This window comes from Schistocerca americana, chromosome 2 (genome assembly GCF_021461395.2).
Source record: "Schistocerca americana isolate TAMUIC-IGC-003095 chromosome 2, iqSchAmer2.1, whole genome shotgun sequence".
Lineage (NCBI taxonomy): Eukaryota > Metazoa > Arthropoda > Insecta > Orthoptera > Acrididae > Schistocerca > Schistocerca americana.
In genome coordinates, this window is record NC_060120.1 from 644009440 (window position 1) to 644036581 (window position 27142).

The 27142-nt window shown below is 43.0% G+C and overlaps 1 protein-coding gene across 1 annotated transcript in view; it reads right to left on the minus strand.

Moving 5' to 3' along the window:
- Positions 1-27142, minus strand: part of LOC124594266 (sialin-like) — a 197517-nt gene that overhangs the window by 136812 nt on the left and 33563 nt on the right. Inside the window, exons 2-3 of the mRNA XM_047132629.1 lie at positions 24134-24423; positions 3990-4106 (exon numbers count right to left, since the gene is read on the minus strand). Of these exons, the coding sequence (XP_046988585.1) occupies positions 3990-4106; positions 24134-24423 (407 nt within the window). The remainder of the gene's footprint in view (positions 1-3989; positions 4107-24133; positions 24424-27142) is intronic.

The following is a 27142-nucleotide window of genomic DNA, read 5'->3' on the forward strand; positions in this document are numbered from 1 at the left end:
GTGTTTTCTGGGTATCGGTGATCTATTTGTGTGTTTGTGTGTGTGTGTGTGTGTGTGTTCCACTACCCGCGAAAAACAGTTCCAGGAGTCCCGCAGCGTTCTTTATTAGGAGTAAAAGTAGCTTTATCCAAAAACAACTAACTACAACAGAAATTAGTCCACACCTTAAACAATAAGAAACAGAAATTCTCAGACTCAGGGACATACAAAATCACGTGTAAAACTTGATGAAGCTCCTACGTAGGACAAACTGGCACGAACTTTCAAATTAAATCCACTGAATACATCAACAGCTGTTGTTATTGTTGTTGTTGTTGTCTTCAGTCCTGAGACTGGTTTGATGCAGCTCTCCATGCTACTCTATCCTGTGCAAGCTTCTTCATCTCCCATTACCTACTGCAACCTACATCCTTCTGAATCTGCTTAGTGTATTCATCTCTTGGTCTCCCTCTACGAGTTTTACCCTCCACGCTGCCCTCCAATACTAAATGGTGATCCCTTGATGCCTCAGAATATGTCCTACCAACCGATCCCTTCTTCTAGTCAAGTTGTGCCACAAACTTCTCTTCTCCCCAATCCTATTCAACACCTCCTCATTAGTTATGTGATCTACCCATCTAATCTTCAGCATTCTTCTGTAGCACCACATTTCGAAAGCTTCTATTCTCTTCTTGTCCAAACTAGTTATCATCCATGTTTCACTTCCATACATGGCTACACTCCATACAAATACTTTCAGAATCGACTTCCTGACACTTAAATCTATACTCAATGCTAACAAATTTCTCTTCTTCAGAAACACTTTCCTTGCCATTGCCAGTCAACATTTTATATCCTCTCTACTTCGACCATCATCAGTTATTTTGCTCCCCAAATAGCAAAATTCCTTTACTACTTTAAGTGTCTCATTTCCTAAACTAATACCCTCAACATCACCCGACTTAATTCGACTACATTCCATTTTCCTCGTTTTGCTTTTGTTGATGTTCATCTTATATCCTCCTTTCAAGACACTGTCCATTCCGTTCAACTGCTCTTCCAAGTCCTTTGCTGCCTATGACAGAATTACAATGTCATCGGCAAACCTCAAAGTTTTTATTTCTTCTCCATGGATTTTAAAATCTACTCCGAATTTTTCTTTTGTTTCCTTTACTGCTTGCTCAATATACAGATTGAATAACATCGGGGAGAGGCTACAACCCTGTCTCACTCCCTTCCCCACCACTGCTTCCCTTTCATGCCCCTCGACTCTTATAACTGCCATCTGGTTTCTGTACAAGTTGTAAATAGCCTTTCGCTCCCTGTATTTTACCCCTGCCACCTTTAGAATTTGAACGAGAATATTCCAGTCAACATTGTCAAAAGCTTTCTCTAAATCTACAAATGCTAGAATCGGAGGTTAGCCTCTCCTTAATCTAGCTTCTAAGATAAGCCGTAGGGTCAGTATTGCCTCACGTGTTCCAATATTTCTACGGAATCCAAACTGATCTTCCCCGCGGTCGGCTTCTACTAGTTTTTCCATTCGTCTGTAAAGAACAGCTGTTATACACATAAATTCAGCAACAGAAACACACATAAATAAAACACTGGGCACCCATTCGAAAACAGAACAAAATCTTACGTTGCTACACCTCCTCCCGAAAATCACATGCAATTTATTTAATGGGGAAGTTCGAATTTTTGTACACAATAAAAACGAAAGCAAGATGAAAAAGTTCTCAGTGACAAACTAGGTAGCGATCCAGTAAATTTTTTCAAATGTTTCTCCTGCATATGATAACTGATGTAACTGTCATAAATATAAACATTTCCTCATAGAGAGAGAGACAGAGAGAACAATCGCCAATTCAATAGTCACTAATGGTAAAATAAATTTTATAAGGGAACTTTGTTACATCATGTGGTCCACAGGAAATGCAACACCTCTGATAGTGTACAAACTCTTTGTGAAACAATAGTGTTGTTACATCTTTGTCACATGTTTTGATTACAACAGCAAACAGTGTTGAAAATGAAATGTGTGTGAATTCCTAATGGACCACACTGCTGAGGTCATCGGTTCCTAGACTTACACACTACAGAAACTAACTTATGCTAAGAACGACACACACACACATGCCCGAGGGAGGATTCGAACCTCCGGCGGCAGTGGCCGTGCAGTTCGTGACGTGACGCCTCAAACTGAGCGGCCACTCTGCGTGGCCAGCAAACAGTGTAAGTGGTAATTTGCCTGTGTGTGATATTCTGTGTTGTGGAGGAGGCACAGTACTTATAAGCAGAGAAACCAAAATGCTATCTCTAATATTAGCATATAAAAATATTTCAAGATTCATTTTGTGCGCTTTTCCGATTACAGTATAACCTCAAAACGACAACTACAATGCAAGAGAGGCAGAAAATCACACATGCAAAGGTCACAAAAGATATTTATGTAAGCATATGCACTTAAAAGTGAGAATAAATTCTTGAAACGCGTTGTGCTAAGCATGAAAAATAAGTAAATGGTGCACTTTTTCGTTATTTAAATCATCAACGTAAGCAGAGGTTCGTATAACATTCGGAAGACTTAGCGCAGAATGGACAGATTGTTGCGAGGCGAGTTACTTCGAAAGAAGAATCACGCCACATCCTAGCACTTTTTTATATGCATCTACCATTTCCTTCTTCGCGCAGAGTATATTGCTTTGTTTATTAATTTTCGAATTACTTGTCTTCCAGAAGTGTTGATTGATAACATTGTAAAAAATTTTTTTTGTAAAATCTGTAATTTATTGAGCCGCAGAGCTATGAGTTTACTCAGACCATAGTAATTATTTTCTCTCTGTTTTGCACGTCACTCTTTAACAGCAGAGTTAACCACTTCGAGCAACGAAAATTTCTTCTCTTGAAGCCATGTTTAGGTTAAATGAAAAAGTGTCGTGGCCTTACATTTCACAAATACGGATTTGGAGAACTCAGAATCACAATTTGTGTTATTTTGGCACTACAATAGGCAACGTTCGAGAACACGAATTATACCGAGCTAGTCTTCGTCATTTTGTTTCAGTGTCCTACGCAAACGATTCCATGGTGTTGCGTAATAAGACCCAATAGTTACCGCTTTATTCTTCCCTAAATAATAATTACCTGTCACCTGTCGGAACAAGAAATGAGACGCCATCGCTTTTCTTGGATTTTGTCAGTGCTCTTCATTTTCGGGAACCCAATCTTTTGACTGCAGTTAAGCTGTGATGCGCAAAGGTACATGGACGCTCGACAAGCTTAAATTCATTATCCCGTAATCAGTGACGATAGTTGGTGCACTACTTCAATTACTTCTCCCTTTCCAGTTTCTGTCTGGCTAGTAGCCCATCTTTTCAAACGATATTTGTCTTTATTACCATTTTAAAGGACAATATGACCCTCATCACTTAAGATAGCAGTTAGTAAATAACAACAAGAGCATCTACTTGTTGAACAGAACCATTACAGTGAACATACCTGTTAATAGTTGTGTAGCTTACCAATGTTGACAACTAACTCGTAGAAATTACCGCATTTATCAGTCTACTCCAGTACAATTGTCGAATTTTAAACGGCATGATGCTTTGAAAACGCGAAGTCCTCTGTCTGTGTTAGCATGCAGTATCGCGCTACTCACTGTTTTATTGTTAACCTGCATGACTTATAATTAATATTTGCCATGTTTTACACTATTCTAATGGGTATTTACTGAAAAACGTCTTTGTAGCGAAGCTTCAGCTATGGACGCTTTTCTGTTGTTCTGCATGAAGCTGAATCTGGACATCTTTTCATGGTGACGTATAAGTGGTCGCTAACGATTGAGTTTCCTGTGTATTGGATAATCAGTAGAGCAGCTCAGGTATATGTTACAAAGGTCAGTATCTGCTGTAGAGTGGATCTGTAATCACGCATAAACCACAGACGTGCATCAAGCTCCTCTGTTAGCCCTTCAGCAGTTGCCCACTTAACACCAGCCGACAGCTTACCTGTGTGGACCAGTGCAGCCAGAAGAAGGAGCCCAACACCAGACCCTGCTGCTTTTCATCCCAGTCAAAGAGGCCATCCTGCAACAGGGCGTAAGTTGAATCGGGGTCCAGGTGTGCCTTATGGAGGAAACAGGCATCAGATTATTGAACCATACTAGAAACATTTCGTACGAGTGACATTCATCGAGAATGTCAATACGTTAAATATTACAATTAAACATTATAAGTATTTATATGTAGATAAGTATTTATTATTGGAACCTAAGTCCTTAGTGGATGCCTCATGTTTGCCATCATAAAGGGCTGTACAGACTTGATGAACATTAATAAAACCGACAAACGGCAGGGAATGATTCCTGACTGGATATGAAGGAAAGGAGGTCCTATGAACATATGTCCGGCAATGTATCGTTGCCACGGTAGATGATGCTGACTAATGAAGTTCCTCTAAACACGTTCCGCCTGTTCGTTGCGTGTTGCAGGCTGTTTGATTGACGGAGCGTACTATAAGCAGCAGAACTGTCCGGTATTCATGCCAGGAACAACCAGAGATGGTGTCTACTGGTCCTTTCAGATAGACGAACGTGCAGGGAGTCAGCGGACTGTGCGAACACCAGATTTGGAGCACAGGGTTCTACAGGATTATTAGACGAATCCTAGCACATGCTCCAGGCAAGTGGCCCGCCAACATGCTGTAAGCCAAAGTACGACAATCCATGATGTGACGTGTGAACGGGTTCATTGCATCCCACGGACGCCACTTTGAACATCTATTGTGACATACAGCGCTCTACTTCCAGCCAGGAATCCGTCCCTGCAGTCTATCGTTTTATTAGTGTTCACCCTGTATGTATACTAGTTCACGACACTTGTTCCACAAATATTCATTGCGGAAATGAGTTTTTACACAAACATTATTTATGCAGTTTAATCTGAAACATGATACGCGCTTGATTTCTCAGTTGCTTTGCTGTTTGGCTCTATTTTTGTCAATTTCCACGAACAAACGGTTAGAGGCGGGCCGCCATCAGATCAGCGAGACAGGCCGCATGCGGCCCGCTGGCCGAGGTCTGTGCATCACTGCCTTAAGGTCTTGATCAAATTAACATATGATATACACTATGTGATCAAAAGTATCCGGGCACCTGGCTGAAAATGACTTACAATTTCGTGGCGCCCTCCATCGGTAATGCTGGAATTCAATATGGTGTTGGCCCACCCTTAGCCTCGATGACAGCTTTCACTCTCGCAGGCATATGTTTAATCAGGAGCTGGAAGGTTTCTTGGGGAATGGCAGCCCATTCTTCACGGACTGCTGCAGTGAGGAGAGGTATCGATGTCTGTCGGTGAGGCCTGGCACGAAGTCGGCGCTCCAAAACATCCCAAAGGTGTTCTATAGGATTCAGGTCAGGACTCGGTGCAGGACAGTCCATTACAGGGATGTTACTGTCGTGTAACCACTGCGCCACAGGCCTTGCATTACGAACAGCTGCTCGATCGTGTTGACAGTCTCCCTCCCCGAATTGTTCTTCAACAGTGGGAAACAAGAAGGTGCTTAAAACATCAATGTAGGCCTGTACTGTGATTGTGCCACGCAAAACAACATGAAAAACACAACCACACCATAACAACACCGCCTCCGAACTTTAGTGTTGGCACTACACACACTGACAGATGACGTTCACCGGGCATTCGCCAAACCCGCACCCTGCCATCGGATCGGAACATCGTTTTTCCACTGTTCAATCGTCCAATGTTTACGCTCCTTACACCAAGCGAGACGTTGTTTGGCATTTACCGGCGTGATGTGTGGCTTATGAGAAGCCGCTCGATCATGAAATCCAAGTTTTCTGACCTCCCACCTAACTGCCATAGAACTTGCAGTGGACCCTGATGCAGTTTGGAATTCCTGTGTGATGGTCTGGTTAGATGTCTGCCTATTACACATTACGACCCTCTTCAACTGTCGGCGGTCTCTGTCAGTCAACAGACGAGGTCGGCCTGTACGCTTTTGTGGTGTACGTGTCCCTTGACGTTTTCACTTCACTATCACATCGGAAACAGTTGACCTAGGGATGTTTAGTAGTGTGGAAATCTCGCGTACAGACGTATGACTCGAGTGACACCCAACCACCTGACCACGTTCTAAGTCCGTGAGTTACGCGGAGCGCCCCATTCTACTGTCTCACGATGTCTAATGACTACGAAAGTCGCTGATATGGAGTAGCTGGCAGTAGGTGGCAGCGCAATGCACCTAATATGAAAAACGTATGTTTCTGAGGGTGTCCGGATACTTTTTATCACATAGTCTATAATGTGTATGAAGTCGTTTAACAGCTGGACGTCATAAAATGCGAGTAACGAAAGGGCGCAAACCTGATCTTATGGCTGACTATTGTGGAAACTGAACATGTGATCATTGTGAAATACACAGCCATCTTCTCATTGTTCCCATACTGGGAAAACTTGAAATACAAAGTGTCCCTAAGCGAATGTCCCAGTTTCAGTCGTATAACAGTCAATTTACTCTACTTACTGCAAATCATACATCAAATAGAAGACAAGGTAACCTAGTTTTTCCTGCAAATGTTCAGTATGTGCACGTTCATTTATACGGCAACCATTCAGCCTAAAATATAAATTTTGCCACACCTTGGCTAATATGTACGTAGTAGTGGAAACAATAGATTCTGTTTCTCACCTTTGGAAAATCATTAGATAGTGGCAGATCATGACACCATCTTTTATAAAGCCCCAAAGGAAAAAATCGCATAGTGTAAAGTCAAGTGAACGTGCAGGCCACGCAGAAAAGAGTTTTGTCATATTAATTATTACGACAAATCCAACGGTCACGAACCTCCACATTCAACCCCTCTCATACCAAGAGGTACCAATGGGGAAGGGCTCCATCTTTTTGCTAAATAAATTTTTCGGTTTGACCTTCTATGGGGCAAGGAGCCATTCTTGCAACATACTCAGATAAGCCACCCATGTTAGGGTAACTTCATCAAGACAAAAAGAAAAAATGGTTCGTACGTTTGACGTCGGGCTCAGAACAGAAACATTTCATTTTGAGAAACTCTTTAATTTTGTACAAGTTCGTAAGGATGTTCTAATTCCCAGATACGAATATTACGAGTATATACCTGCCAACCTAGATCAAAAGTTGCCCCATCACTGAACATCACATGATCAAGAGAGTCATCCCCCTACTGCAACACTTCATTTGAAAAATTACAACGTACACAGTACATGTACCAACTGTAATCGGTATAGACGTGTATGTAAATGTTTCCCTAAAACCTTCCACACTGTCGTCTTTGGCAACTGATGTTCAAGACTTGCTTCCTCTACGAAGGTAAGATGCTGTGACACCGTCAACAACACTTTTGGTGGTTCTGTCCTTTACACTCACATCTGGTCGTTTCGAAATGACTGCATTGTCGGCGGATCTTTTCCCACATGGAAGATCACTGTTAAAATTTAAACGAAACGAACGTTCAACTGGAATTATAGATTCACTCCTACCAAACTGCGGAACACAAAACACTTTAAGATCTGGGGTCGGCAGTTTGCTTATATTGCATAAGTGACACCACAAGCGGGAAACAACAGAGCAGTACTCAGGCATACGCTTATCTTCACAATAAAGGATGGCAGCCAAAAACAGTTGCAGAATAGAATTTTTTTATTAAAATTCTTGACCAAGGTTTCGGTACATATAAATATACCTTCATCAGAAGTACAACTTCTAAAATTACATCACGCACTGGAGGATAATAAAACAATTATGCCAAAAGGCGTCGTCAGTAATTAAAATATCATCTCCATTTGTACAACATGTGTAATGGGCACAGGATCAAAGCGAACAGTTTAACATTGTTACTTCGCCTATGAACTTGGCTGCCATCCTTTATTGTGAAGAATTTTAACAGTTGCTGCTGCAGCCATGTTTAAAATCTTGAAATACGCTTATCTGAAAGTGTTGTAGTTACTCTTTAATTGTTACCTTGAAACAACACTCTAAAACAGTATCAGTTGACGCTATTAAAATTTATAACTGGTGCCTACTTTATGGACAACCTGTATTTTCAGGCTACAGAAACATGTGCGTATGTGAGAAAAAATTGTCACAAGAGAGGACATCGTGGCGGACCGCATCAAATCACTCAGGAGACCGATGCAGATTGGTTACTTCGTTTTTTCACGATGAATTAGGAAGTAGCAATTAGCGTCGATTCCGAAAGCAACGACCGTACACAACTGACTTGTGCTCGTTGTCCATGATATCCTTCGAGCAAAGGACAAGGGTAACCAAAGTGTATTCAACATTTCTAGGTTTTCAGAAAGCCTTCGATTCATTATCATACCGACGCGTAAGAAAGGAAAGACACTAACATTTGGAAAAATTGTAATACCGAAAAAGAAGGGCTCCATTGAAACTAAAGATGTGTAGAACAGTGTACCAGCAAAACGTGATTAAAGCTTCACAGATATGGCGTACAAATGAGGCCAACAGCGCCCTTTGTTTGTGTGACCAAAAAGGTCAGCAGTTTGATGCCATGCTCATTCAGTGAGAAGCCATCAAACAAACTGGAAACGTGACACAAAATGGCAGTATAGCTCTTCAGCGTAACACGTTATCCAGAGACGATTGCTTAACTTAACTACAAAACTATTATCACAGCCATTTTGTCTGCGTGGCAATAACGACCGTACACTTCCGTCCACAGTGAGAACTCCAAGCTGGAGCATTGAATCCCCTTGCATCGACGATTCGACCCCGTGTATTGCAAGCTGGACAGGTTACACGCATGCCATTTCGTTGACTTCCTTTCTTCAAATATCACAAGCGCCTCTGGTTGCAACAGATAAAGTGTAGTCCTTGGAACAAATACAACCCCAGCCGGTTCGACAACCACAGTTGGACAATGACCTTGTGTTGCCGAGGGGCATTGGATACATAATGTAATCTCGGCTGCTACTTTCTGAGGGCACTCTGAAAGAGGAAGGAAAGTCAAATAGAGTTTAACGTCCCACCGAAAGCGCGGGCATTGGAGACAGACCACTAGCTCGGATTACGAAAGGACGGAGAAGGAAACTGGCCGCGTCCTTTTCAAAGGAACCAAGCCGGCATTAGCCTGAAGCGATTTAGCCAAATCAGGAGAAACCTCAGCCTAGATGGCCGTGCGGGGCTTTGAACCGTGGCCCTCTCGAATGTGAGTGCAGTCTGCTAACCACTGCGCCACCTCGCTCGATGAATGGCTTCCGAACTGCAGCTGCTAACTATGGAAGATTTTAGAACGCTATGCACTGACCCTTTTCAGATTTCTTCAGGTGCCATAAGTCCGTGTCACAGCATGCGATGGCGAGGTTGTACATGTCTTCGTCTAAGAAGATTCCGGAGGTAGAAGCTGAGAAGATGGAGATAGAATAGGAGGATAGAGGTAATTCAGGAATCAGTGACCGTGAATGTCAATAGAAAGCCCGTTAGCACATTCCACCAATTATCTCGAGACACCAATTAAACCTGGGAGTAGTAAATCAAACATTGTAGAGAGAGGGCAGCAAGACATGTTTTTGACGATATTAGAAAAGATTGATGCCACCAATCGGAAAATGGAGGAACCCAATCAGAAAATGTAGGAAACCAATCAGAAAAGTGAGGAAACCAACAAAACAACCCAAGAAAAGATTAAAGCCAGAATTGAAGCCAGCAATCAGAAAATCGAGGAAACCAATAGAATAACCCAAGAAAAGATTGACGCCATCAGTGAGAAAATACAGGTGGCATTACAAGAAAAAGAAAATTTGGAAAGAGAATTACAGGATTATAAGGAAGAGGTGAGGAAAGTCTGCGAGGAGAGAGAAGGCAGATTCCAGAAGAACATAAACTTGCTCTGAGGAGAGCAGATAAACGAGAAAGCCCAAGAAGTTCAACAAGTTAATGAATAATTAGGGGGAAGAATCGAAGAGATAAGGCAGAAGCAACAACAATGTGAAGTAGCTATTACGGGATTAGGCAACAAACAGACTGAATTAGCTCGAAATATACAAAACGCAATAGCAGTGCAGAGGGAAGAAGATAATAGGAGGATTTCACAGGATATGCAATCGAAGAGATAAGGCAGAAGCAACAACAATGTGAAGTAACTATTAAGGGATTAGGCAACAAACAAACTGAATTAGCTCGAAATATACAAACCTCAATAGCAGTACAGAAGGGAGAAGATAATAGAAGGATTACACAGGATATGAAACATTTACAAGGCGAAATCCCAAAATTAGAAACGAAAACTGAGGAGACTAACAGAGAGATTGGTAATGCAACACTAGCTATAAGGGAAGGTAAGGTGATAACATTAATGAGTGGTGATACAGGCATCCATAAGGTCATGTGGGACAAAAATATAAGCTAAAGGGATCACTGCACCCTATGATTTTCATGAAGTGGCTGAGAGGCATTTTTACAACACATTTTCAAGACAAAGACGAAATTCAATTTGCGACAGATAGAACGGAAGGTGAAGCTTTTGCGTGGGGAGAGAAGAAGAAAGACGAATTTCGTAGTTATGAGCAGTATGAAGGAGAGTTTTTAAAGAAGCACTGGTCAAAGAGCCATCAACATTGGAAAACCTGCTCCATCACAAGTTTGTTAATAATTGGAGAGGTACCTTGAGAAAATTTGCTGAGCATTTATGAGAACTGAATGAAACTTCAGAGCAACCCTTAAATGATGAGATAATGATTTCTGCAATTAAGAGAAGATTAAGTCAAAGGATGCAAGAAACCTTGTCTGGAAGTCTGATTAATGATAGAGAGCAATTGGAATACACACGTGGGCGAGAGATTAGTCAAGCAGGTGAGCAGGGCCAAACAGAAGACAACTACCAACGGAATCGCTTTAATAACCAATCATTCAACTGGGAAAGAAGAGACTATCATGGGAGTAGGGGCTGCGGAAATGGATGTTGGTTCCAAAGCGATTCCAGAAGAGATAAAAAACAAGGGAATATAAGAGAGAAGGTGACAGGCAAAGAAATGGTGAGGCCCAAGATCAGGAGGAAAGGGGTTCGGTAAATTGATTAGGTCCAGTTGGGAGTGCGACACATGAGGACCCATATAAATCTGATTAGGGATGATGATGGTGATCTGAGAGAAGACCTCATGAGGAAAAAGGAACAGAGCCAGCCGGAGTGGCCGTGCGGTTCTGGGCGCTACAGTCTGGAGCCGAGCGACCGCTACCGTCCCGGGTTCGAATCCTGCCTCAGGCATGGATGTGTGTGATGTCCTTAGGTTAGTTAGGTTTAATTAGTTCAAAGTTCTAGGCAACTGAAGACCTCAGAAGTTAAGTCGCATAGTGCACAGAGCCAAAGATGTGTGGAATAAATGTTGATGCCCTAGTTGACACCAGGAGGGAAGTGTGTGCTACATCTCAGAAACTATATGAACAGATACTGAATACCAACGCCAGCTTACCTGTCTCCCTGTAAATAGTGTCCAAGTTGTAAATGCTGTAGGTGCCAAAAGTAAGCCAATTAAGGAACAAGCATTGACTGGATTTGAAGTAGAGGGAGAAGTATATGAAGCAACGTTTTTGTTGGTATCACGTCTTAACATGGCAGTTATTTTGGGAACTGACTGGCTGAACAAAGTAGAAGCAACCATGAATTTCGATGAAGGCACAATGAGTGTATAAGGACAATGAATGCACAATGAGTGTAAAGGGATGTGAGGGAGAAAGGAGAGAATTGACCCTGGTAGAAAGTAAGAATTCAGATGAGGAATAAGAGTTCCGACAGGTGAATTTGTATTATGTGGAGGGGCCTACAGAAGAACATCCGGAAGATGAGGAAGTATTGATACTCTACAAGAGATTAGCACAAGTTTATCAACTTATTGAAGATGCTATAGGCAAGAAATTAGAAGATATGACACATTTGGATGAAGAGATTTGGAAGAGGTTAACAGAGATCTTACATAAGCACAGCAACGTCTTCTCTCAGCAGTCAGGAATCATGAAAGGGGTACAATGTAAATTGAAAATTAAGGAATACAAGCCTTTCAGTGTTAAACAATACTCCATCCCTGAGGCTAAAAGGCAAGTGGTAGAAGAGGAAATACAAAGAATGGTTGACCTTGGGTTTATTGAGAGAGCCAATATAATAGGCCATTATTTGTGGTAGACATGGAAGGTGGGAAGGTGAGAATAGTTTTGGATGCACATACGATAAATAAAATCATTGAACACGAGACAGACAAGCCAGAAATGACAGAAAAATTAATTCAAAGGTTTCAGGGTATAAAGATACTTCGTAGCATTGACCTGACTGCCGGCTATTGGCAAATACCTCTGGCCCCTGAGTCACATCTGTACACTGTCTTCACATATGGTGGCAGAAGTTATCATTTTATACTCTTGCCATTTGGGCTTAACATGTCAGTCTTGAAATTCAATAGAGAATTGGACAAGATTTTGGGTGAAGAATTATTTAAGAAGGTTACTATTTACATGGATGATATATTAATTGCAAGTGAGACTTGGGAGAACATTTAGAGAAACTCGAGAGAGCCTTGCAGGTGTTTGAGGAATCTGGGGTGACAGCAAACTTGGATAAGTCAGAATTTGGTGAATCTCAGATAAAATTCTTGGGCTTCATAATTACAAAAGAGAGTATTTACCCTTACCCAAGTAAGCTCAAGACAATTAGGCAATTTCCAGTTCCTTGTAACAAAAGGCAACTGAAAGCATTCTTTGGCGTCTGTGAGTTCTATCGAAAATTCCTGAAGGAACCTGTACTCACTGCCCCCAAACTGAGAACACTTACTAAAGCCAAAATAACCTTGCACTGGAATGGCGAATGTCAGGAAGAAATTGAAAGGATTAAAGAAGCATTGTGTAATGCACATACATTATGCCATCCTGATTTCTCTAGAGATTTTTATTTGGGAGCAGATAGCTCAGATTATGGACTAGGCATACATTTATACCAGATCGAGAAAGAAGGAGATGCCGAGGTGATAAAGACCACATCCTTTGGTAGCAGAAACTTGAATGCACAAGAAAGGAGATATAGCATTACTGAAAAAGAGGCACTGGCTGTCGTGTGGGGTTTTGAGTGATTTTGTTATTATCTAGCAGGACGATATGTAAAGGTAGTCACGGACCAGAACGCCCTAACATTCTTAACTACAAGTAAACTGAGACACAGCCGCTTGATGAGATGTGCATTGGCGTTGCAAGATTATGACTTCGAAGAGATATACAAGCCTGGTAAATCACACACCATACCTTATGCGTTATCAAGGTTGCCACTCGATTCATGGGGAACAGCCATGAGCGGATCGGAAGGGGGAGAAGTTTGGATAAATTTAATGGAGTATAGCAGGAAGATTTTGTGAAGAGGTTCTTGAGCAACATATTGAGAGAGCAGAACTAGGACGAGAAACTAAAACTAATCAAGACTAAGTATAGATGTGCTGGTGAAGAAAAGATTAGGAAACACTATTATATACACCAGGGAATACAGTACAAGAGAAGAAGAGAGGATGAAGAGAGCTGGAGATTACATATACCAGATCATATAACAGACAATCTGGTACACATTATAGCAATGCCCATTATAGACCTAAGAAATGCCTTGAGAAACTGGAATTGGACTGCGCCTTCAACAAGATTGGAAGGCTTATATGCAAGTTGCTGAGCACTTGTGATACCTGTGAGAAAACTAAAACTATCAGTGTTCAACATAAAGGTTACCTGCATCTGGTCATACCAGAATCAATTAGAGACATCGTGGCAGTGGACTTATTCGGCCCCCTTGCCAGTGGCAAAAGGAAATTACGCTCAAATCATAGTTGCAGAAAAATTAATATCTAAATTTGTGGAGTTTTATCCATTAAAGAAAGCAAGCAAGGCCATTATTAATAAGTTAGAAAAAGATTACTTCAGCAATGTGTGTAAACCGAAACAAATCCTAAGTGATAATGGATCCTAGTTTCGATCCAAGGAGTGGAGGCAAATTTCGAATAGGCATCTAATAGAACAGATTGACATCTGTATATACAGACCAGCCTCGAAACTGGCTGAACGGATAATGGAGTTAAATCGTTTGTGTCGGACCTATTGTGACAAGAAACACGGTACTTGGAAGGAATACCTAGGAGAATTCGAGAGTACTCAGAACCACCTACGGCATGATTCAACAGGATTTGCACCATGTGAAACCTCACTTAATCAGAAACCAAACTGTGTTTTTCGTGAGTTGATCGAATATGAACAAGGAGAGAAGGTAACTTGGGAGAGGAAACTCGAACTAGTACAAATGAACATGAAGGAGAAGGCGAAAAGGAGACAGGAAAGGCATGATAAATTGGTGAAACTTATAACGTACAGTGTAGGAGACCTAGTGTTGGTGAAAGTACACGCTAAGTCGAAGAAGATAAATTCTGAAATACATAAATTTAACCATGTGTACAAGGGACCACATAGAATTATCAAGATCGAACACCCCAATACTGTGGAGCTGGAATATGCTCAAACCAATCGAGTGCATGGCAAGGAACATGTTGAGATTATAAAGAGATACTATCCGCATGAAGATCGGGGAAACCCTGAGGAGAGAAGTAATCAGGATGATGAAGTAGGGCCTACCCAGGCATAAACATAAATGTGTATGGGTGTTTTTTGATTATTATGTGTATTTGGAGAATAAAGGTCATGTGAACTGGTGTTCAAGTGTCAGCCATTGTCTTTTATTAACTATATTTGTATCTATTCAGGATTATGGGTTTTCATGATGAGAAAAGATTTGACCATATTTAAGGGACGAATTGCACATAAGGACTGAGATACAGCTATCTTTTATAGTGTGAGAAGTTTTAGTATTTAGAATATTGTAGTGTTTATTAATAGGGACCTAGATATGGACAATTCTGTGAACTATGTTAATAATAGATGCTCAAAAGCAGGAAAGACAATTAGTAACCAACAAGAAAGACTTTTCTTTAGAGATTGATTTTTTAATGACCACACTGACAGTGGATTCATATATGTATTATTGAGTAGAGAATAAATTATTGTCATTTATCTGCATTTGTAATAAGTATTATTTGTTATGTACTATGTTTTTGGTCACTGATGTATTGGGTTAAGTAGATATTAGTCTAATTAGAGATAGTTATTTCCTGTAATGTGTGGTGCTAATACAGTAGGATTTTGGTTGTGTCCTGGACGCAAACCTCGCTGAGACGAACCGAAATGGAAATAGTTTTGTTACACTATGATTCAATAGATATCCAGCGTTGTATAGTTTATCAATTGCGGTAGAAAGGAGCTTTGTTATAATCTATATGTGATAGTATTGTTTCAATAAACTACAATTTTGAGTTGTCATAAAGATAGATTGTAATTTAGATATAATATGTGTTGTAGAGGCAGTTTACGTCCGGAGTCAGAGGATTACCATTCAATTTGTAAATTTCATTGCACTTGCATTTATATGTGTATTCTCCTTCTGTTACTGTGAACTCTGTCTATATTCCTTTCCACCTCCGGTTTCAAAGCAGTCCTTTCGGGGGGAGGGGGGGATGTAAGGGGTCAAGCGTCCCTTACGTATTGTGAACAATATATCTTTGCCTCACGCAGGTCGCAGTAGGTACTAGCGATAGGCGAGCGCCGAGTGCGCCAGAAAGTAGTCAGTGTTGAGACTCTGAGCAAGTAAGTTGTTGGCTGCTGACAGGGCAGGTCGGATTTCGGCAGGGCGGCCGACCTCGTTTCGAGTTGTTTAATCGCCTTGTGTGTCACCAAAAGTCGTGGGACTGACCTCCAGCAAACACGTAAATGGTGTTGGTTCAAATGGCTCTGAGCACTATGGGACTTAACTGCTGAGGTCATCAATCCCCTAGAACTTAGAATTACTTAAACCTAACTGACATAAGGACATCACATAAATCCATGCCCGAGGCAGGATGCGATCGTAGCGGTCTCGCGGTTCCTAGAGCTGCTCGGCCACTTCGGCCGGAGTAAATGGTGTTAATTGAGTGACTTGTTTGATGTGTTTATGTGTTCAGTTGTACGCGACAACCACGCCGGACACCCAGGATTTGGATTGCATTTGAGGATTGTGCATTCAGTGCCACATGAAGAATACTGGCATGTGACGGCCTGTGATGAGTTAACCGTTATTACTTTGTCAGACGAAGGAGTAACTGCCTCACTTGTGTTGTTTAGACAATAGATATAGAACATCAACAACAAAGTATGTACCGATTATTGCTACCTGACCTCCTAATTAGTTTTGTTGGATTTGATACGAAACAACTCCCGTGCAAATATTAACCAATCAGCCTTTATCAGTTACACTAGTCAATAACGGTGGGTTAATAGGGAGTGTTTCACAATGCCAATTTAGTGACCTGAAAACAGTTTCACGAAATTACTTAACAATCAGCCCTATCAGCCAGTCATAGTCAGGAACAGAATGTAGGCGATTTCATTGGCCATATGCTGCTCCCGCTAATGATGCTTCTGCAAGGTGCTGCTTCCTGCCAGGACTTTCAGAACTACCTTTCCAAGCCGGTGTTGGAAACATCGGCCTGCATGCCAAAATTACTCGTCTTCATCTCAGCCATACATGATCCGACCACTATCTATTTACGAAGATTGGGAAAAGACCGACTCATCGCTTCCATGCAGGAGAAACCCCCTTCCCCCCAATACGAGCTCTGGCGTACACAACAGCCACAACAGGAGCATACAGCTGTGGCCAGGAAATTACAGTGAGATCACAAAAGTCATATGATAGAGTTTTGCAATTATAGAGACGGCGGTAGTATCTCCTGCACGAGGTATAAAAGAGCAGTGCACTGGCGAAGCTGTCATTTGTATTCAGGTGATCCACGTGAAGAGGTTTCAGGCGTGATTATGCCCTCACGACGGGAATTAACAGACTCTGAACGTGGACTGGCAGTTTGAGCTAGACGCAAGGCACATTCCAGTTCAGAGATCGTCAGGGAATTCAGTATTCCGAGATCCACAGCATCGAGAGTACCGAGAATATCAAATTTCAAGCTTTACTTCTCACCACGGGACAACGCAGTGGCCGATAGCTTTCACGACAGAGAACACAGGTGTTTGCGTAGAGTTGTCAGCACTAACATAAATGGAAATAGCCGCAGAAATCAAAGTGGGACGTACGACGAACGTATCTGTTAGAACTGTGGGGCGAAATCTGGTGCTAATGCACTGTGGCAGGAGACGACCGACGCGAGAGCCTTTGCCAACAGCACGACATCGCCTGCAACACCTATACTGGGCTCGTGACCATATCGGCTGGACCTTGGACGACTGGAAAACCTTGGTCTGGTCAGATGAGTCCCGATTTCAGTTTGTGGTTGGGTTCGATTGAGGCGCAGGCACCACGAAGCTATGGACCCAAGTTGTCATCAAGGCAGTGTGCAAATTGGTGGTGGCTCCATAATTGTGTAGGCTGTGTTAACATGGATCACTGACTGAAAATGGAAATGGAATATCTAATCAAAACACCTTTAAGCCGTCTAAGTTACCAGTTGTTATTTTATTGAGCATCCAATTTCGTCATCTTCAGTTCCCCTGACCGACACGTAGGAAGATTCCCAACAGTCAAAATATGGGCTAACATTCAGTGACTGATGTATCTGTAGATTTCTACTTGACACAGCGATCCCTTCGATCATGTTCGTCTAATTAAGGACCATTTGCAGCCATTCATGTTCCCAAACAACGGTAGACTTTCTATGGATGATAATACGCCATGTCAAGAGACCACAATTGTTCGCACTTGGTTTTTAAGAATATTTTGGACAATTCAAGCGAATTATTTGGCCACCCAGATTGCCCGACATGAATCCCATCGAATATTAGTGGGACTTAATTGAAAGGTCAGTTCGTGTGAAAAATCCGGCACTGGCAACACTTTTGCCATTATGGATGTCTATATAGGCAGCATGGCTGAGTATCTTTGCAGGGGAGTTCCAGCGACTTGCTGATCCATGCCACGTCGAGTTCCTGCACCACACCCAGCAAAGGGGTATCCCATAACTTTTGTTAGCTCAGTATATGTCGGTATAAGGGCAGATATTTTTGTATGTTGTACCTTAATATCTACACACATGAGTGTGTTGGTTGTTTCTTCTCTGCATTGAGCCGTCTTCCCACAAACATGTCACATAATTTGCTGCCTGGTGTTTTCTCCATGGTCGTAACCGCACCACTAAGTACACTACGCCTGTCAGTATACACTAACCGTTTTGCATCCACGCATCTATACTTCGACACCTTACCTGCTGTCCAGGGGAAAATAAGCAGTAATGGCTTGCTCATCCCACATATACTTGGAGGTACTACACTACCTAGAAACATATGACTTGTAATAGCTATAATTATCAGTCTACAAAATGACGCAAATACTGATGTAATGTTGTTCAGTACACCGTCCTCAGTCACAAACAGAAATATCCGCACGTATACCCGTTACACTATGTATGTTACGAACCTATTATCTGAAGCTCTGGAAAACCTCCCAAATCATAACTTTCCTTCCGAACAGGTAGATTCACTTAAGTGTTCAGGTTCATATCTTCGAATTCATGCTCCCCCAACAGATCTACACACAGTAAACCTTCTCCCTATTAAGTGGGATTGCTGTTGTCTCAACTTTTTTCTGATGACCAACTTCTGTACCTCACCCATCTCCTGTCCCATTAACTTAACTAAAAATCCGCTATATTGCTTCCTTCAGCGTAGTGTAGAGCATTCACCAGTCTCCTGTTCAGGCTCTAGACAAACGCACTTCCAGTTAACTATATCCAACCTGTTGTACACACTTCATATCACATGTCATACCGTTTGTCACAGTTAACGATACCTGTTGCCGAGCCTTCCATTACACTTGTAAGTAGGCTGTTTATGTTTTCTTGTTGGCAACGTTACGTAGCGCTCTGTATGAAAATCACTGGCTGTGCTGTGTGCAGTCTGTGGCCAGTTTGCATTGTTGTCTGCCATTGTAGTGTTGGGCAGCTGGATGTTAAAAGCGCGTAGCGTTGCGCAGTTGGAGGTGAGCCGCCAGCAGTGGTGGATATGGGGAGAGAAATGGCGGAGTTTTGAAATTTGTAAGGCTGGTTGTCATGAATTGCTATATATATTATGATTTTTCAACACTATTAAGGTAAATACATTGTTTGTTCTCTATTAATATGTTTCATTTGCTAACTATGCCTATCAGTGGTTAGTGCCTTCAGTAGTTTGAATCTTTTATTTAGCTGGCGGTAGTGGCGCTCGCTGTATTGCAGTAGCTTGAGTAACGAAGATTTTTGTGAGGTAAGTGATTTGTGAAAGGTATAGTTTAATGTTAGTCAGGGCCATTCTTTTGTAGGGATTATTGAAAGTCAGATTGCGTTGCGCTAAAAATATTGTGTGTCAGTATAAGCACAGTCATGTATAATTGTTCAAAGGGGACGTTTCACACTGCAGGTGGCCCCTAGGTTCTGCGGTATCTTCTCTCCTATATGTCATCTACACTAATGAAGCGCGTAAACCATAATCTCTAGGGATGGGCAAACTCGTTCATTCTTGGGAAACTAGTTCAACAGTGATCGCTCTTTTTTGGGAACCGTTCATTTTTACTCGTTCATCATTTATATGTGCATGACATATGGTTCATATGAAAAACTGAAAATTAGTGGCATAGGTGACTGAAGATGAAAGGCGCCAAGGTACTTGCCTCCCCCCTGGAGTACAGAGTTTTTATTCATTACAGGATTTTCACACACGTGTAGAAGTAATTTTCGTGATCCGGCAAAACCTCTCGTTTAGTCAACTGTAGCGTTATGCATCTAATCGCAGTGAAACAATATAAGGTGGTGCACGAAAAACGGCTCCGAGTACAGACTGCTCGCCAATTACGCACGATTTGTTGCCGATATGAGCAGAATACACTCCTGGAAATGGAAAAAAGAACACATTGACACCGGTGTGTCAGACCCACCATACTTGCTCCGGACACTGCGAGAGGGCTGTACAAGCAATGATCACACGCACGGCACAGCGGACACACCAGGAACCGCGGTGTTGGCCGTCGAATGGCGCTAGCTGCGCAGCATTTGTGCACCGCCGCCGTCAGTGTCAGCCAGTTTGCCGTGGCATACCGAGCTCCATCGCAGTCTTTAACACTGGTAGCATGCCGCGACAGCGTGGACGTGAACCGTATGTGCAGTTGACGGACTTTGAGCGAGGGCGTATAGTGGGCATGTGGGAGGCCGGGTGGTCGTACCGCCGAATTGCTCAACACGTGGGGCGTGAGGTCTCCACAGTACATCGATGTTGTCGCCAGTGGTCGGCGGAAGGTGCACGTGCCCGTCGACCTGGGACCGGACCGCAGCGACGCACGGATGCACGCCAAGACCGTAGGATCCTAAGCAGTGCCGTAGGGGACCGCACCGCCACTTCCCAGCAAATTAGGGACACTGTTGCTCCTGGGATATCGGCGAGGACCATTCGCAACCGTCTCCATGAAGCTGGGCTACGGTCCTGCACACCGTTAGGCCGTCTTCCGCTCACGCCCCAACATCGTGCAGCCCGCCTCCAGTGGTGTCGCGACAGGCGTGAATGGAGGGACGAATGGAGACGTGTCGTCTTCAGCGATGAGAGTCGCTTCTGCCTTGGTGCCAATGATGGTCGTATGCGTGTTTGGCGCCGTGCAGGTGAGCGCCACAATCAGGACTGCATACGACCGAGGCACACAGGGCCAACACCCGGCATCATGGTGTGGGGAGCGATCTCCTACACTGGCCGTACACCACTGGTGATCGTCGAGGGGACACTGAATTGTGCACGGTACATCCAAACCGTCATCGAACCCATCGTTCTACCATTCCTAGACCGGCAAGGGAACTTGCTGTTCCAACAGGACAATGCACGTCCGCATGTATCCCGTGCCACCCAACGTGCTCTAGAAGGTGTAAGTCAACTACCCTAGCCAGCAAGATCTCCAAATCTGTCCCCCATTGAGCATATTTGGGACTGGATGAAGCGTCGTCTCACGCGGTCTGCACGTCCAGCACGAACGCTAGTCCAACTGAGGCGCCAGGTGGAAATGGCATGGCAAGCCGTTCCACAGGACTACATCCAGCATCTCTACGATCGTCTCCATGGGAAAATAGCAGCCTGCATTGCTGCGAAAGGTGGATATACACTGCACTAGTGCCGACATTGTGCATGCTCTGTTGCCTGTGTCTATGTGCCTGTGGTTCTGTCAGTGTGATCATGTGATGTATCTGACCCCAGGAATGTGTCAATAAAGTTTCCCCTTCCTGGGACAATGAATTCACGGTGTTCTTATTTCAATTTCCAGGAGTGTAGATAAACATGTAATAATTAAGCAAAATAACCTAATGCAAACAACAACTTCGAAACCATAGATGACGATTGGTGGGCGACAATGACAGTCTAGTGCTCGCGGCCGATTTTTCGTGCACCACCGTGTACCACTGAAACAAAAATGGCTCTGAGCACTATGGGACTCAACTGCTGAGGTCATTAGTCCCCTAGAACTTAGAACTAGTTAAACCTAACCAACCTAAGGACATCACAAACATACATGCCCGAGGCAGAATTCGAACCTGCGACCGTAGCGGTCTTGCGGTTCCAGGCTGCAGCGCCTTTAACCGCACGGCCACTTCGGCCGGCTACCACTGAAACAATGTTGTAGAACTTTTCGTATTCTTTTTACAGAATGTGACACCAGACACGCTATTATGGAGCGCGGGCTTCATTCGGTTATAAGTCCATCTGCCTTCCACAACAATAGACATCCCGTTATGCCTTGGATCAAAAAAAGATGGAAAATGGCCACTCGTGTGTGCCGTGCCGACTTCCTTTGCATGTGTAATAACAAAATATCTTGCCTTTTTATAAGTATGCCTTCTGCTGTTTATCGAAATAGTGAAGTACGCTGATATGCCCTTTTGTTACCTGAAGAGATGTATGTGTTACATACCACTTAATTTTTATGTAATTTACATAATTATAAAATACATTTTAATTACCGATCGTGGACGCTGAATAGAATACGAAAAGAACCAGAAGTCCAGATTTCAAAAAAGGTTTGAAACAGATCTAGAATGGACGTGCGCAGCGAACGAAAAGAACAACTCGATACTGAAGTAATTAGGAGCAGGCGGCAAAGGAACCGCGACGAGTGGTCACGCGAAGAAGGACGAGTCCGGCCGAGGGAGACCGAGACCGAGACAGACGGGAACGGGACCGAGGCTGGAAAGAGACCGGCCGACGTGCCGTTGCGCCAACGAGCCCGCCATTTCCCGTTCCCAGGAACTACAAGTAGAAAGGCGCGACCGAAGTGGACTACGAAAGACCGTTGCTTAGAATTCGTTCATCACTCTTCCGTTCATCTTTGTGCACAGTTCCTTTGGAACCATTAGTTCGCTTACGACCAATCTCTAATGGTCTCCTTCTCACATTCTCCAGTACACTGTCGACGCAGGTTTCGTAGTTTTTTCAGATATCCCAACTGTCCCTCCATCTCCGAGAGTTTACCTCCTGGTGCGAAAAATGACTTCCCAAGCCAATAATCAAGGGACACATGAACGGAATGTATTTAAGGTACAACAAAATTAATCCAGCTCTAGTTTCCAAAATATGAAACAACAAGAAGAGCGTAGCGTTCCAAAGGATTGGAAAAGGGCACAGGTCATCCCCGTTTTCAAGAAGGGACGTCGAACAGATGTGCAGAACTATAGACCTATATCTCTAACGTCGATCAGTTGTAGAATTTTGGAACACGTATTATGTTCGAGTACAATGACTTTTCTAGAGACTAGAAATCTACTCTGTAGGAATCAGCATGGGTTTCGAAAAAGACGGTCGTGTGAAACCCAGCTCGCGCTATTCGTCCACGAGACTCAGAGGGCCATAGACACGGGTTCACAGGTAGATGCCGTGTTTCTTGACTTCTGCAAGGGGTTCGATACAGTTCCCCACAGTCGTTTAATGAACAAAGTAAGAGCATAAGAACTATCAGACCAATTGTGTGATTGGATTGAAGAGTTCCTAGATAACAGAACTCAGCATGTCATTCTCAATGGAGAGAAGTCTTCCGAAGTAAGAGCGATTTCAGGTGTGCCGCAGGGGAGTGTCATAGGACCGTTGCTATTCACAATATACATAAATGACCTTGTGGATGACATCGGAAGTACACTGAGGCTTTTTGCAGATGATGCTGTGGTGTATCGAGAGGTTGTAACAATGGAAAATTGTACTGAAATGCAGGAGGATCTGCAACGAATTGACGCATGGTGCAGGGAATGGCAATTGAATTTCAATGTAGACAAGTGTAATGTGCTGCGGATACATAGAAAGATAGATCCCTTATCATTTAGCTACAAAATAGCAGGTCAGCAACTGGAAGCAGTTAATTCCATAAATTATCTGGGAGTACGCGTTAGGAGTGATTTAAAATGGAATGATCATATAAAGTTGATCGTCGGTAAAGCAGATGCCAGACTGAGATTCATTGGAAGAATGCTAAGAAAATGCAATCCGAAAACAAAGGAAGTGGGTTACAGTACGCTTGTTCGCCCACTGCTTGAATACTGCTCAGCAGTGTGGGATCCGTACCAGTTAGGGTTAATAGAAGAGATAGAGAAGATCCAACGGAGATCAGCGCGCTTCGTTGCTGGATCATTTAGTAATCGCGAAAGCGTTACGGAGATGATAGATAAACTCCAGTGGAAGACTCTGCAGGAGAGACGCTCAGTAGCTCGGTACGGGCTTTTGTTAAAGTTTCGAGAACATACCTTCACCGAAGAGTCAAGCAGTATATTGCTCCCTCCTACGTATATCTCGCGAAGAGACCATGAGGATAAAATCAGAGAGATTAGAGCCCACACAGAAGCATACCGACAATCCTTCTTTCCACGAACAATACGAGACTGGAATAGAAGGGAGAACCGATAGAGATACTCAGGGTACCCTCCGCCAGACACTGTCAGGTGGCTTGCGGAGTATGGATGTAGATGTAGATGTACTGATAAAGAATCGTCACAATACTAGCAGTAAAGAATCTGTTTCACGTAACGGATTTCACAACCTGCAGGTTGGTACTGCCAATCTCCAACGACGTGTTGAAGCTGGTACTGTTTGCGCCAGTGACGACATTCCAGAGGCTGCCTTGATCGCTGGTGATGCTAACGTCGGAGGTATTTTGAAGAACAGCTCCGGACTGCGTGCAGTATCCGACGTCCTCGGCCTCCCTATCAAGCGGCGCGCTGCCCTTCACCATGGCAACGATGGCGATGTTGAGGTTGACTCGAACAGAATAATTGATAGCGAAGCCGCAGAACGCCAGTAGCCACAGCACATCGCGAGCTAGCAGCCAGCCTGAAATATTAAACTCTGAAGTACTCGTCTGAAAGTAAATCCCACTTAATCATACGCGCAGTCAGTCCCCTTTACACTTGAGTGAATGACAGCGAACTCAAGCGAATGTGCATTCTCAGACAGTTCGCCAAGTTCACCACCATTCGCTTGTATCTGTGAACAAGCTTTCACACTACAGGAACAGAAGAAAACACGACATAACTAACACAGACTATGAATGCTGCGTTATTTTTTATGAAGAAGTTTAAAATATTTTTACACAATATTTCAATAGTCAGGATAGCAAATAAAAACATATTAGATGATGATTAGTTTCGGCTGTTCGTTGCAGAATCTTCAGATCTGGAACAATAAGCACAACAGAAAATTTCTTTAATGTAACAATCACTAAAAAAAATTGCGGGAAATATTTTAACCAGAATTATGCAATTAAATCACTGCCGCATCATTCATAAAACCAAGCGTAGCTTCAGCTGGTAAAATGAGGTTAGGACACGTCTGAACATCGCAATACATGCTCATATAAGAGTCTATCTCAATACAGTGTTGGCTATACCAATAAGGTAAACGTTCAAGACCGAAGAAAATGAATAACCGACCTATTAACAAATATAAACCAATATCACACTTCAATGTACAGAGTATTAGGGGCATTAGTACAAATACTTTTATTACCGGACTTCAGCCGCCTTACAGGCACTGAAATAAGTCAGTGGTGAATGTTGAAAATTTGTGTTAGACAAGGACTCGAAACCGGACGCCCCGTTTCTATATATTGGTTGCTTACCTTGTCCGCCATCTGAACACGCTTCGCGACCGACACAAATTCTCAACACATCAAGCCCAAATAGCGGATTGATGTAGATGTTCGTTTTTGTCCGCATGCTCTTCGAGAGGTGGTTGGATGAACCCTCTGCCAAGCACGTAAGTTTGATTTGCAGATTAGCCATGTAGATGTAGAAAGAAGATAAAGTCAATAAAATATGATTAATGAAACGTGAAATATACGTATAACTTGTACAAAGACTACTTGATAAAATCCGCAGTACAGTAGGTTAGAGAGCAGACAGTGTGATTCCGAATACATTACAGTTACAAATATCATGAACGTAAGCAGCAAGAGTGATCACGTCTTTCGTACATCTTTAATATTAATCTGCTTAACAGATATGCGCTTTCCCTTCTTAATAAAAAGAATTACAAACCTTGTGCTCATTCACTCAGCTCCTACCTGATGCAAGCGTCCAATGTATTTATCGTCTTTCTCATGCCCACAGCTGGATACTGGACCTTTCAGTGCTTCGGCAGTTTTCCACCAGCCATATTTCTTTTCCTTCTGCATTTGTGCTGTGGATCTCTTGGACCGCAGAACCACATTTTATATCTACATTGTTCTGTCAACAACATTATATTCTCTTCGCACCACTCCATCGTTCAAGCAACTCCTGTCTACAATCAGAAATGTAGACAAGATTGCAGACGAAAGTTTCCTATAGTATTAGGGCCGAAGCAGAGAGGATACGAACATCCTCTGATGGTTCGCTAAGAGACTGAGAACCAGTGGAACACGAGCGAACACAAGCGAATGCGAACCGAACACGACCGAATGTAGTTTGCTCACGCGCTCCTAGCGTTTACGCCGTAGGGTGTTCTCATTTACGCCGTGGGGTGTTCTCATTCTCTCTAGGACGTTTGCTTGTGTTCGCTTCGGTGCAAAGGTAGCTTAAGATCACTTCTCCGTTGTGGATTCTTTTTACGTAGACAGGATCATAGACTGACGTGCTAGAAGTCAGTTAACGCGCAATATTTGTCCGTCCCTTTCAAGACCACTGAATGCATCACATAATTTAAAAAATGTGAGGAGCCGATTTTAAAACATACGCCGACGTCCTCGTTCGTAGCACCTAAGAGCAAGGCTGAAAGGCAAGTATTGCATCAGTGCGTGTCTACACATACCGGGTACTCCAGGAAGTAACGACCTTTTAGCTTTCATAAACTGACCATATATTTAATTCCATTCGTAAACATTTCATTTTACTTTCTCACATTTCTTTCGTTCGTTATTTTATCAATGTAGACTTCCTTTAGACCGAGCACACTGGACTCGCATTCGGGAGGACGATGGTTCAATCCCGCGTCCTGTCATCCTGATTTACGTTTTCCGTATTTCCCTACATCGCTTCAGCCAAGTGCCAGGATGGTCCTTTGAAACGGCACGGCCGACTTCCTTCCCCATCCTTCCATTACCCGATGAGACCGATGACCTAGCTGTTTGGTCGCTTCCACCAAATCAACCCAACCAACTTCCTTTAGTTGACGGTAAATTTCTGCAAGTCTTAACTTCTGAGCATTCAAAAATCGAATACATGTCTAACCTAACATTCGGCGGGACTTTATATCACACAGCCATTTGTGTACATTGTGTGTGTGTGTGTGTGTGTGTGTGTGTGTGTGTGTATGGTGTGCGTGTGCGCTCGCGCGCGCGCTGACACATAACCGTAACTCTGTAATGCTTGGAGATATTTCAACAAAGCTGGCCATTAACTCATTAACATGACGTATTATCCGAAAATATGTAATGTTGGGGTATACAGCACTAGATCCTTTACGGACAGTCGGACGTATGACGTAATACCAAGAAACAGACTCATGGGTTCTCTGCCTCATGTCTTCAGTTTCAACACCAGATTCATCCGCTAGAGACTGAATGGAAGGTTTG